Here is a 12,519-nt window from a genome sequence, read left to right on the forward strand (position 1 = left end):
ACAGTTATAGCTATGAGAGAAACGCTTCGAGTGCGCGCGTTCACCTATTTGTTCTCGAAGGCAGATGTCTACTTTGGTGTTTGCTGGTGTTCGTACAGTTATGCCTGTTACGAAAATTGAATGAATGCGCGTTTGAATGGTATGCATATGTCTCATAGCCGGAAACACGGTTTGTTTTATTTGCGGGCGATAACTGAATGAGACTAATTTTCTGGGCCGCCCAGAATTCATATGAGACGGCTGTTCGAAATGAAACTGTAAAAGCTTTAAAACAATATCATGAAATTTCATCTGTGTCAGGTTACTAGTAATGAGAAAAATTTAAATATATGAATGCAGCTTTCTTGTTAAGTAACATTAAATTTTAAGGATGCGTTGGTGGAAATATCAAATTAATAATACTTTGAAGGTTTTGCTGTTTTCCACGACAGACAGACATACTTATTTTATATTGATGTGTGTGTGTGTATATATATATATATATATATATATATATATATATATATATATATATATATATATATATATATATATAATGTGTGTATGTGTATTTGTATGTTTGTGTGTAAGCATTAAGCTGTTTTCCCAGAATTAGCTCTTGAAAAAGAAGAAAGAACAGCCTCGCGATCATTTACATTCTTACTTGTAACTATCGAATCGTGGATGATTTCTCTGTGCACGAAACTTCCACAACTTTTGCGTTGGTGTGCGTATATGTATTTAAAACGTTTGTAGTAGTATATCATTAATATATACCGTGGTATTTTAACCTGATTACGAGTGTAATAAAGACATTATGTGCTTTATATCAAGGAAGGGTTGGCAGGAAGTGTTACATCCTGGCTCCCTCCATTCCAAGCGATTAAGGGCTCCTTAAGGCTCTTTATTTAGTCTGCTGCCGTACACTTTAAAAAGTTTTTTTTTTTTTCTACATGATAACGGTTTCTATTAAGAGAAACGGGACTTTAAAAAGTTCTAACGGCTGAAGTAACAGTCTACAATGAAGGTACAAAATCTCTTTGTACGTCGCCCATATTTGAAAGAAATGTTTATTCCAGTAGGACGGGGTAAATAGAGGAGACACACACACACACACACACACACACAGTAGAAACTCCATCGCCTTTGTCAAAAAAAACTTAAAGTTAAAATTGAAGGCAAACATTGAGAGAGAGAGAGAGAGAGAGAGAGAGAGAGAGAGAGAGAGAGAGAGAGAGAGAGAGAGAAAATTAGTTTACCATATGAACTTCATCATCCATACCAGGGAACCTCTTCAGAGTTAAGATTTGAAAGAAATATTGAAGAGAGAGAAAGAGATGAGTTTACCAAGGAGGTGGCATCGCCTTCAAATTAAGGAACTTTTTTTTTCGGAGGCATTTCAAAAATATCTTTCTTGACTCCTCCCAACGAAGTCCTCCTAGCCTAGTTATGTTTCTGTAGAGTCATCCTGATCACTGAATAAATATTGTTAAAAGGGGTTTCTCTCTCTCTCTCTCTCTCTCTCTCTCTCTCTCTCTCTCTCTCTCTCTCTCTCTCTCTCTCTCTCTCCTGTGCCCCCGAAATGAGATGACGATGCTCTTTTGGACATTTCCTCCGTTGATAATGAAGTTACTGACGTGAGAAATTGCAAAAAGTACCAGGAGAGAGAGAGAGAGAGAGAGAGAGAGAGAGAGAAGTATTATCACCTGGGAAAAAAACTGAAAAATAAATTACCTGCATAAATCTCTCTCGCTGACAGGAAGATTGCAGATGATAAGGTATTCTTCATTCGATAATAAAGTTCCGTCAGGGCCAGTGTCATTGAATATTATAGTAAATGTTCGTAATAAATAAGTTGGGAAAGAAATAAGAGAAAAGTTACCAAATCATTACGTCCTAATACAGAGTTTTTATTTTTTATTTCTAAATTATGGTTTCTTTAATGAGTTTCAAGGAGCACTTTAAAAATGACTGAAGAAAATGAATTTTGGTCAGAGAGAGAGAGAGAGAGAGAGAGAGAGAATGATGAATTAACATGGTCAGACATACGTAAAAAGCATAATTATTGGTGTCCATTAGTTGATTTTGATAGTCCCTTTAAAATGAAGTTATCCTAATCTTATAATGTCCGCATTAACAGTATTTTATTATTACGGGTCGACGGTCTTACAATTCCCGTGAAGTGCTCTGTGGGGAAAGAGGTCAAGAGGTCATGACCTAATAAGATATACGAGTTGTCACCTTTTGAAGTTTCAGTACAAATCTCTCGCAAAGCAAAAGTGGTGGTTTCGATTAGGCATCGTATGACTTGGTACTTTGTCAAAATTGATCACAGATCAGATTTTAAAAAATAGTTGACATTTGCACAGTATTAGTTTGCCCAACTAGAAGTCGTTATAATATGCACTTGATTATTATTGATAATAATAATAATAATAAATTATATTTTTAGAAATACGTGAAAATTTTTACAGTACTCAAGTTTCACAGGCAGAAGTCCGTATGATATATATATATGATTACTTTGATTAATATTTTATGATTTTTTCTTTCAGGGTGAGCGAATTGCTGGCGCTTGTGAGCGTGACTTCTACGTGTATGCTGTTTCTGCACACGAACAGTCTCCAGTCCCAGCTGGCTGTTTACACAAACCACCTGGATGATGCTACTCAACATCACTCAGCTGCTGGTAATTATTATTATGTTTATTATGATGATGATGATGATGATGATTATTATTATTATAATTATTATTATGGTTATGATTATTATTATCATAATTATAATAATAATAATAATAATTATTATTATTATTATTTTGAAAGTAATAACAGCATTCAGTTTATATAAGCTGGCTGCAGCAGATACAGCAATCACTTTCAACACTATTATTATTATTATTATTATTATTATTATTATTATTATTATTATTATTATTATTATTATTATTATTATTATTATTGCCAGAACGAAGTATCACACAAAACAGTACATCACTTCCTTATTTAAGTTCACGTGAATGACTCTCTTCGTCGCTGTCACGTGGCGCCATCATTTTCCATGGCTCCGGTATTGCAAATCTGTTCTCTTTTAAAACCGAAAGTCTCTTGAATTTTCACTCATTTACCTTCGTCTGCCATGACGAGCACAAAATCGTCAGTTCACTTTTAAATTAAACAAAATGTAGTATTTGTATTAAAAATTTTTATATTTATTTTTATATATTATATCCTGCGCATTTTATCACCCGTTGTAGATTGGCTCGTGTACAGCAGAAAAAGCCACCTGCTTTCCCTCTCATTCGATCTGCTTTTCTGCTGAATGGTGAGACCGTGACATAACTAGCAGATTTTTTTTTTTTTTTTTTTTTTTTTTTTACACACTTCAGTTAGAACCTGATTAGACTAGTTTTTGCTTTGTTGCTGGACATGAATCGCTTTTCCGTCGAGACTTCTAACATTCTGAATTTCCACCAATTATTTAGGAGGCACCTAGTGTGATCCATAAGTTACAATTTAACGAGCCAATAATTTTTGAAGGGGAAGTCGGTCAATTTCAGATTTTGGATTTTGCGAACTCTTAGTACCTCGGATAAGCATTTTGTGAACTCTTAGCATCCCGGTTACGCATTTTGTGAACGCTTAGCATCCCGGATAATCATTTGTGAACTTTTGCATTTCCCTCCGATTTAAAGCATGTGCCCACATTTAGGCATCCCGGAATAAGCTTTTGTGAACATTTAGCATCCCGATAAGCATTTTGGTGACTTTATTTCCATCGCGGATAAGCCCATTTTGTTGAACACTAAGCATCCCCGGATAAACATTTTTGTACATTTTAGCAATCCCCGGATAGGCATTTTGGTTGAACATTTAGCATCCCGGATAAGCCAAGTTTTGTGAACACATAGCATCCCGATAAGCATTTTGTGAACTTAGCATTTCCCGGATAAGCTTTTGTGAACACTAGCATTTTCCGAATAAGCATTTTGTGAACACTTGCACCCTCTTTTAATTAACATTTGTGAACCATTTAGCATTTTCACCGACCCTATAAAAGCATTTTGTGAACATTTAGCAGCGGATTTAAGCATTGTTGACCCTTTTAAGCATCGCCGGGAATAGGCATTTTGTACATTTAGCTCCCGGATAAGCATTTTGTTTTTTGAACACTTAGCAGCTTTTAACAGATAGCATTTTGTGACAACTTACATTTTCCGATACCCCATTTTGTGGAACACTAGCATCCCGGATAAGCATTTTGTGACACTTTTAAAGCATTCTCAATAACTCATTTTGTGGACACTAGCTCCCGATAACATTTTGTTTGAACACTAAGCAGCCCGGATAAGCATTTTGTGACTTTTAGGCATTTCTTCAGATAAAGCATTTTGTGAACCCTTACATTTTTCGCGGATAAGCAGGTTTGTGAACACTTTTTAGCATCCCGGATAAGCATTTTGTTGAACCCATTTAAGATTTCTCAAGTAAGCATTTTGTGAACACTTAGCATCCCGATAAAGCATTTTTTGTAGAACATTTTGTAGCTCTCAGATAAGCATTTTGTGAAAACTTATCTCCCGGATAAGCATTTTGTGAACCACTTTTTAGCATCCGGAATAGCTTTTTGTGAAACACTTAGCATCCCGGATAAGCCTTTTGGTGAACACGTTAAGCATTTCCCGGATAAGCATTTTGTGAACATTTAGCATCTCAGATAAGCATTTTGTGAACACTTTTTAGCATCCCGGAATCCCCATAAGCATTTTGTGGAACTATTTAACCCATCCCGGATAAGCATTTTGTGAATATTTAGCTCTCGGATTTTAAGCATTTTGTAAACCCTTCAGGCATTAACCGATAGCATTTTGGAACGTTTAGCAATCGCCGATTTAAGCATTTTGTGATATTTAGCATCTCCGGATAAGCATTTGTGAAACTTGGCATCCCGGAATAGCATTTTGGTGAACATTTAGCATCCCGGATAACATTTGTGAACCTCTTAGCATTTCTCGGCTAAGCTTTGTGAAAACTTGCATCCCGGATTGAAGCAGTTTGTGAACCCATTTAGCATCCGGAATAAGCCTTTTGTGAACACTTTTAGGATCCCAGATAAGCATTTTTTGAACACTTAGCATCCCGGTAAGCATTTTGTGAACATTTTAAGCATCTCAGATAAGCTTATTTTGTGACACTTAGCATCCCGGATAAGCAAGTTTTGTGAACACTTACATCCCGGATAAGCATTTTGTGAGCCCAGGTTCAGCATCTCCAGGGTCACATTTTGTTGAACATTTAGCATCCCGATAAGCATTTTGTGACACTAAGCATTTTTCCCATAAGGCATTTTTGTGAACACTTAGCATCCCGGATAAGCATTTTGTGAACACTTTAGCATCTCCGGGATAAGCATTTTTTGTGAACATTTAGCATTTTCTCAGTATAAGCTTTTGTGAACATTAGCATTCCCGGATAAGCATTTTTGTGAAACCCATTTTAGGCATCCTCGGATAGGCATTTTTGTGAACACTTTAGCAGCATCTCCCACCGTCTAATAAGCAGTTTTGTGAATATTTAGCAATCCCCCCGGATTAGGCTTTATGTGAACCCATTTAGGCATCCCGGAATAAGCATTTTGTGAACAGTTAAAGCACTCCCGGATCAAGCATTTTGTTTTGAACACTTAGCAATCCGGATTTAAGCTGTTGTGAACATTTAGTCATTCCCGGATAAAGCATTTTGTGAAAAGCACTTAGCATCCCTCAGATAAGCATTTTGGTAACACTTTAGCACCCGGATTCAGCATTTTTGATGAACCCTTAGCATTTCCCGGATAGCATTTTGTGACCACTTAGCTTCTCAGATAAGCATTTGTGAACACTTTACATTTCGCAATAAGCATATTTGTACACTTAGATCCCCCGGATAAGCATTTGGTGAAACATTAGGCATCCCTCCGATAAGCATTTTGTGAACCATTTTGGCTCTCAGAATAAGCTTTTTTGGTGAACTTTAGCATCCCGGTGCAATTTTGTTGAACACTTTTAGCACCCTTTTGGATAAGCTTTTTGAAGCCTTTAGCAGCCCCGGATTAAGCATTTTTTGTGAACATTTACCCCTGGGATAAGGCATTTTGGTGAAAACTTTAGCACCCGGAGATAAGCCATTTTCGTGAACCCTTTAGCATTTCCCGGATAACATTTTGTGAACATTTACCCATCTCATATAAGGCATTTTCGTGAACATGTTAGCCTTTTTTCCCGGATAAGCAATTTTGTGAACACTTATGCATGCCCGAATAAGCATTTTGTGAACACTTCGCATCCCGGATAAGCATTTTTGTGAACTTTAAGCATTCCGGATAAGCATTTTGTGAACCTTAGCATCTCGATAAGCATTTTGGTGAAAACTTAGCATTCCCTATAGCAATTTGTGTGACCTTAGGCATCCGGAATAGGCCATTTTGTGAACATTTAGCATTCCGCGGATAAGCATTTTGTGAACCCATTTACATCCCGATTAAGCATTTTTGTGAACATTTAGCATTCTCGGATAAGCCATTTTGTGAAACACTTAGCATCCCGGATTTAAGCATTTTGTGAACAACTTAGCATCCCGGATAAGCATTTTGTTGAACACTTAGCAATCCCGATTTAGCATTTTGTGAACACTTACATCACGGATAAGCAGTTTTTGGACACTTAGCATCTCAAATAAGCTTTTGTAACACTTAGCATCTCAGATAAGCAGTTTTGGTGAACACTTTAGCATCCCCACGGATAAGCATTTTGGTGGAACACTTAGCATCTCAATGATAAGCATTTTTGTGAAACACCTTAGCATCCCTCAGATAAGCATTTTGTGACACTTTAGCAGGGCCGGATAAGATTTTGGGTTGAAAATTTAGATTTTCTTTTCGATAAAGCATTTTGTGAACAGTAGCATCCCGGATAAGCTTTTGGTGAACACTTAGCATCCCTTGATAAGCATTTTGTGAACACTTAGCATCACGGAAGAGCATTTTTGTGAACATTTAGCATCCCGGATAAGCATTTGTGAACATTAGCATTCCCGGATAAGCATTTGTGAACAGTTTAGCATCGGATAAGCATTTTGTGAACACTTAGAATCGGATAAGCATTTTGTGAAAACTTAGCATCTCAGATAAGCATTTTGTGAACACTTTGGCATAATCAGATTAAGCATTTTGTGAACACTTTTAGCATCTCAGATAAGCATTTTGTGAACATTTTGTGCATTTTCTCGGAAGATTTGTGACATTTAGCATCTTTTCAGATAAGCATTTTGTGAACACTTAGCATACAGGAGAAGCATCTTGTGCACAGGTTTAGCATCTCAGATAAGCATTTTGAAAACATTTAGCCTCTCAGGAATTTAGCATCGGTGAACACTAGCATCCCGGATAAAGATTTTGTGGAACACTTAGCATCCCGGTAAGCATTTTGGTGAATATTTAGCAAATCCTCGGATGCATTTTGTGAAAACTTGGCATCCCGGATAAGCATTTTTTTGTGAACATTTAAGCATTTCGCGCGGATAGCATTTTGTGAAACGTTCTTTAGCATCCCTCGGATAACGTCATTTTTTTGAAAATCTTAGCAATCGCCGGATTTAAGCTGTTTGGGGGGTGAACATGTCCCAACGCATCCCGGATAAGCCTTTTTTGGTGAACCTTAGCATCCCAGTAAGCAATTAATTGTGAACACTTTATATCCCGGATAGCATTTTGTGAACATTTAGCATCATCAGGAGAAGGCATTTTGTGAACGAACTTAGACATTTACCCGGATTTAATCATTATTGTGAACACTTTTAGCATCCCTCCCGATAAGCCCTTTTGTTGAACATTTAGCATCCGGATAAGAGCATTTTGTGGGAAGAACCAACTTATCACTCCCGGATAAGCAAAAATAAGAATAAGAGATAATGTGAAAACCCGGTGATGTGTAAGCTCCCCGTATTTAAGCATTTGTGGTGGAACTACTTTAGGCCCTGTTCTCCGGATAATTTGTGTAACACTTCTCATCCCGGCTTCTTTCATTTTGTTGCAACCGATTAGTGGGGACCCATTTTTCTCAGACTAAGCAAAATTTTGGCCGTGAACGAATTTAGCATTCTGCCGATATAATGCAGATAGATTGGGTTGTTTGTGGTGATTTAACATTAAATTTTAGGGCAATCCTTAGTCGGATGAAGAGTGCGCTATTTTATTTTGTGGAACGAACTTTAGCACCTCTGAACAGAGCATTTTGTGAACATATATTTATCATCCCGGGCCCTAAGCATTTTGATTTTTTTGGTGAACTTTTAGCATTCACCGGATAATCTTTATGTGGATACATATTGGTACTAATTAGGACCTTTAGTTTTTAGTCTTACGGATAATGAGCAGCAACCGGTTTTATTAGTTGTCTGACAACTTTAGACATGCATCTTGACTGATAAGCATTTTTGGTGTGTTGTGAACTAATTTAGCAATCCATGCGGGATTAAGGTCATTTTGGTGAATCGGTGTGTTGAAGGCTGAAAATGAATCGATACCCCAGTGCAGATTAAGCAATGTTTTTGGTTGAAAGATTGTGTAGGTGAGACTATTTCATCATTCATATAAGCATTTTGTGAACCTCATTCACTGATTAAGTTAGCATTTTCTCAGCTGAAAGCATTTTGTGAACACTTAAGATCGCCGTATCAGCATATTTGGGGTGAACATTTTAGCATCCTCAGATAAGCATTTTGGGTGAAACTAGCCATTTTCTCATATAAGCAGCATTGGTGAATTAATCTGGGTGAACCACTTTTAGCCCATCCCGGGACAAGCATTTTGGTTTGTGAAGAACCGATTTTGTCTCTTTAGTCAACTCTTGCCATTTGGAAATATGAGCAGTTATATTTGGTTTGAACAACGCATGTTTAGCATACCGGATAGCCATTTTGGTTGAGAACATTTAAGATTTTCGGCCACCCTGGAATAAGCTTGTGTGTTTGGGGTGAACATTTAGCATCCCGGATAAGCATTTCGTGAACACAGTAATAGGCACGCCGGATTTTAAGCATTTTGCTGAACATGGTTAGCATTCTCAGATAAAAAAGAGCCATTTCGTGAACATGTTTAGCATCCTGCGAATAAGTCTGTTTGTGAACACTTTTCTGCGTGGAAGTACAGCCTATGATTGTGAACACGAGGTTGACAGAGAAGCGATATCGCCCTCGGAGTAAGTACATCTAGATACTGCCTGAACAACGATTTTACTGCGTTTTTTAGGCATACCACGAATTATAGATTGCATTGTTGTGAACTCCTTAGCATCCGATGCATTTTTGTACTGGTGGAACATTTAGACAGGTTTTCTCTCTCGGATAAGCAAATGTTTGTGATACCAATGTTACTTCCACGGATAAGCATTTTTTCCCGGTGAACATTGTTAAGCATTTTGTCTTGCGGGAATACTGCATTTCTTTGGCGGTATGGACACTACCAGGAGTTAGCAATCCCGTGGTGAATAATGGCATTTATTTTAATTTGTGGAAAGGAACTGTTCTGAAGTTTGCGGATAAGTAGCATCCCGGAATAAGCCCATTATTGGTGAACAGCTTTTAAATCTTTAGAACGTTAATTTTATCCCCATTAGGCAATCCCGGAATAAGTCATTATTGTGCGAAACTTGCTTGGTACGACTTTAAAGCATCCCACGGTGAATAACATTTTGGTGGAATTGGAACCACTTTTGATCATCTCAGAATAAGGCATTTTGTAAAACATTTAGCCCCATTCTCCCGGCTAAGTAGCTTGTGTTGTGAACATTTATGGCCATTTTCTTCGGAATAAGTCATTATTTGTGAATACACTTGTGATAGCATCCCGGATAAGCAGTTTGTGACAACTTTAAGCATTTTCCCGATAAACATTTTGTGAACACTTAGCATGCTTAACCCGGATAGAGCAGTTTGTGAACATTTACATCCCCGGATAAGCATTTTGGTGAACACATTTTTAGCAATCTCGGATTTAGCCTATTTGGTTGAATCCATTGATCAATCCCGGATAAGCCAATTTTATTTGTTGAACAATTTAGCAATCCCGATTAGCAAAGTTGGTTGTACATTTAGCATTCTCAGACCTAAGCATTTGTGAACACCTAGCATCTCAGAATAAGCATTTTGTTGGAACATTTACACTCTCAGATAACTGCCTGTTTTGATTTTGGAACACTTACCATCTCAGGAATAAGTGTAAGTGTTCATTTGGTGAAACATTTATCATCTCAGATCCAGCATGATGTTGTGGGTGAACACTTAGCATCAAGGACGTAAGCATCTTGTGAACATTTGAGCCATCTTCAGATAAGCATTTTGTGATGAACATGTTTAGCAAATCTCAGATAAGTCTCATTTTTGGGTGAACACTTTTAGCATCCCGGACTAAGCATTTTTGTGAACACTTAGCATCCTCAAACGGATAAGCAGTTTTGGTGAACACTTAGTCATCTCAGTAAGCATTTTGTGAACACTTAACTCTCAGATAAGATTTTGTGAACATTTTCGCATCCTAGATAAGCATTGTGTGTGAACATTTTTGTTTTATAGACATCTCAGATTTACAAGCATTTTTCGTCTCACATCTTTAGCATCCGCGGATATGCATTTTGTGAACATTAGTCATCTCAGTAGCATTTTTGTGAACATTTAGACATCGTCAGATAAGCATTGTTTGAACACTTAGCATCCCGGATAAGCATTTTTGTGAACATTGTAGCATCTCAGATAAGAATTTTCAAGTGAAATGACATTTTAGCATCGCAGATAAGGCATTTTGTGAAACATTAGCATCCCGGATAAGCATTTTGTGAACACTTAGCATCCCGGATAAGCATTTTGTGAACACTTAGCATCTCAGATAAGCATTTTGTGAACATTTAGCATCTCAGATAAGCATTTTGTGAACATTTAGCATCTCAGATAAGCATTTTGTGAACACTTAGCATCTCGGATAAGCATTTTGTGAACACTTAGCATCCCGGATAAGCATTTTGTGAACACTTAGCATCTCAGATAAGCATTTTGTGAAACACTTGAGCATCAAGATAAGATTAAGGCATTTTGTTTGAACACTTAGCATCCCGGATAAGCATTTTGTGAACATTTAGCATCTCAGATAAGCATTTTGTGAACATTTAGCATCTCAGATAAGCATTTTGTGAACACTTAGCATCCCGGATAAGCATTTTGTGAACATTTAGCATCTCAGATAAGCATTTTGTGAACACTTAGCATCCCGGATAAGCATTTTGTGACTTTGAACTTAGAGCATCGCATAAGGCATTTTAGTAGCTTTTGTGAAACACTTAGCATAACGGATAAGCATGGATTTTGTGAACACTTAGCTCCCCGGATAAGCATTTTGTGAACACTTTAGCATCCCGGATAAGCATGTTTGAACACTTAGCATCGGCGGAAATAGTAAAGCCCATTGGTGAAACATTAGCATCCCGGATAAGCATTTGTGAACATTTAGGCATCCCGGATAAGCATTTTGAACATTTTAGCCATCCCGGATAAGCATTTTGTGTTTGAACACTTAGCATAACGGACCGGATAAGCATTTTGTGAACATTTAGCATCCCGGCTAAGGATCTTTTTTGTGAAACACTTAGCATCTTCGGATAAGTATTTTTGTGAACACTTAGGAATACCGGATAAGATTTTTGTGGAAAAGCACTTAGGATGGATAAGCATTTTGTGAACATTTAGCATCCCGGATAAGCATTTTGTGAACATTTAGCATCTCGGATAAGCATTTTGTGAACACTTAGCATCCCGGATAAGCATTTTGTGAACACTTAGCATCCCGGATAAGCATTTTGTGAACATTTAGCATCCCGGATAAGCATTTTGTGAACACTTAGCTGCTCAGATAAGCATTTTGTGAACACTTGGTATGTCGGATATAAATATGGTTCTGGGTCGTCTTTGAACGGCGTTTTCCAGCTGAATTGGATGCTGAGTCATCTTCGCTTATTGAACGTCGTTTCCATCTGCAGGTTCATCATTAGATACAGTTAACCACCTAAGTTATCTGTTGTAATTCGTCTCCCAATTCACTCCCCATAACTGTTATGAGCCATTCTGGTATGAGCTAGTGTGGTTTAAGTCGGTCTGAGGCGGCTAGAATAACTGCCAGGTCTTTTATTTTGTATACATCTACCCCCACTCCACCCCATGAAAAATAAAATAAAATAAAAAATACTTCCGTCCGTGGTTCACGAGGTTAGCAATTTTATGTTCTTGCACTAAACTTCCCGCTTTTGTTAAGCAGTTTTTCCGGTTATCAATCTCTTTATAAGCCTTTTTTTTATTTATATTGTTTCACGCTGTCTTCCTTCCTTTATTTTATATATTTATATCTATCTGTCTACGTATCTATCTGCATATATTTGTGTACATATATAAGTATGTATCTATTGTAGTATATATATATATATATATATAGTATATATATATATATATATATGTAAATAAA

At 37.2% G+C, this 12,519-nt stretch overlaps 1 protein-coding gene across 1 annotated transcript in view; it reads left to right on the forward strand.

Annotated features, from left to right (window-relative positions):
• Positions 1-12,519, forward strand: part of LOC135221081 (heparan sulfate 2-O-sulfotransferase pipe-like) — a 109,184-nt gene that overhangs the window by 80,950 nt on the left and 15,715 nt on the right. Inside the window, exon 2 of the mRNA XM_064258870.1 lies at positions 2,535-2,668. Coding sequence (XP_064114940.1) covers positions 2,535-2,668 — 134 coding nt within the window. The remainder of the gene's footprint in view (positions 1-2,534; positions 2,669-12,519) is intronic.

This window comes from Macrobrachium nipponense, chromosome 2 (genome assembly GCF_015104395.2).
Source record: "Macrobrachium nipponense isolate FS-2020 chromosome 2, ASM1510439v2, whole genome shotgun sequence".
NCBI classification, from domain to species: Eukaryota; Metazoa; Arthropoda; class Malacostraca; order Decapoda; family Palaemonidae; genus Macrobrachium; species Macrobrachium nipponense.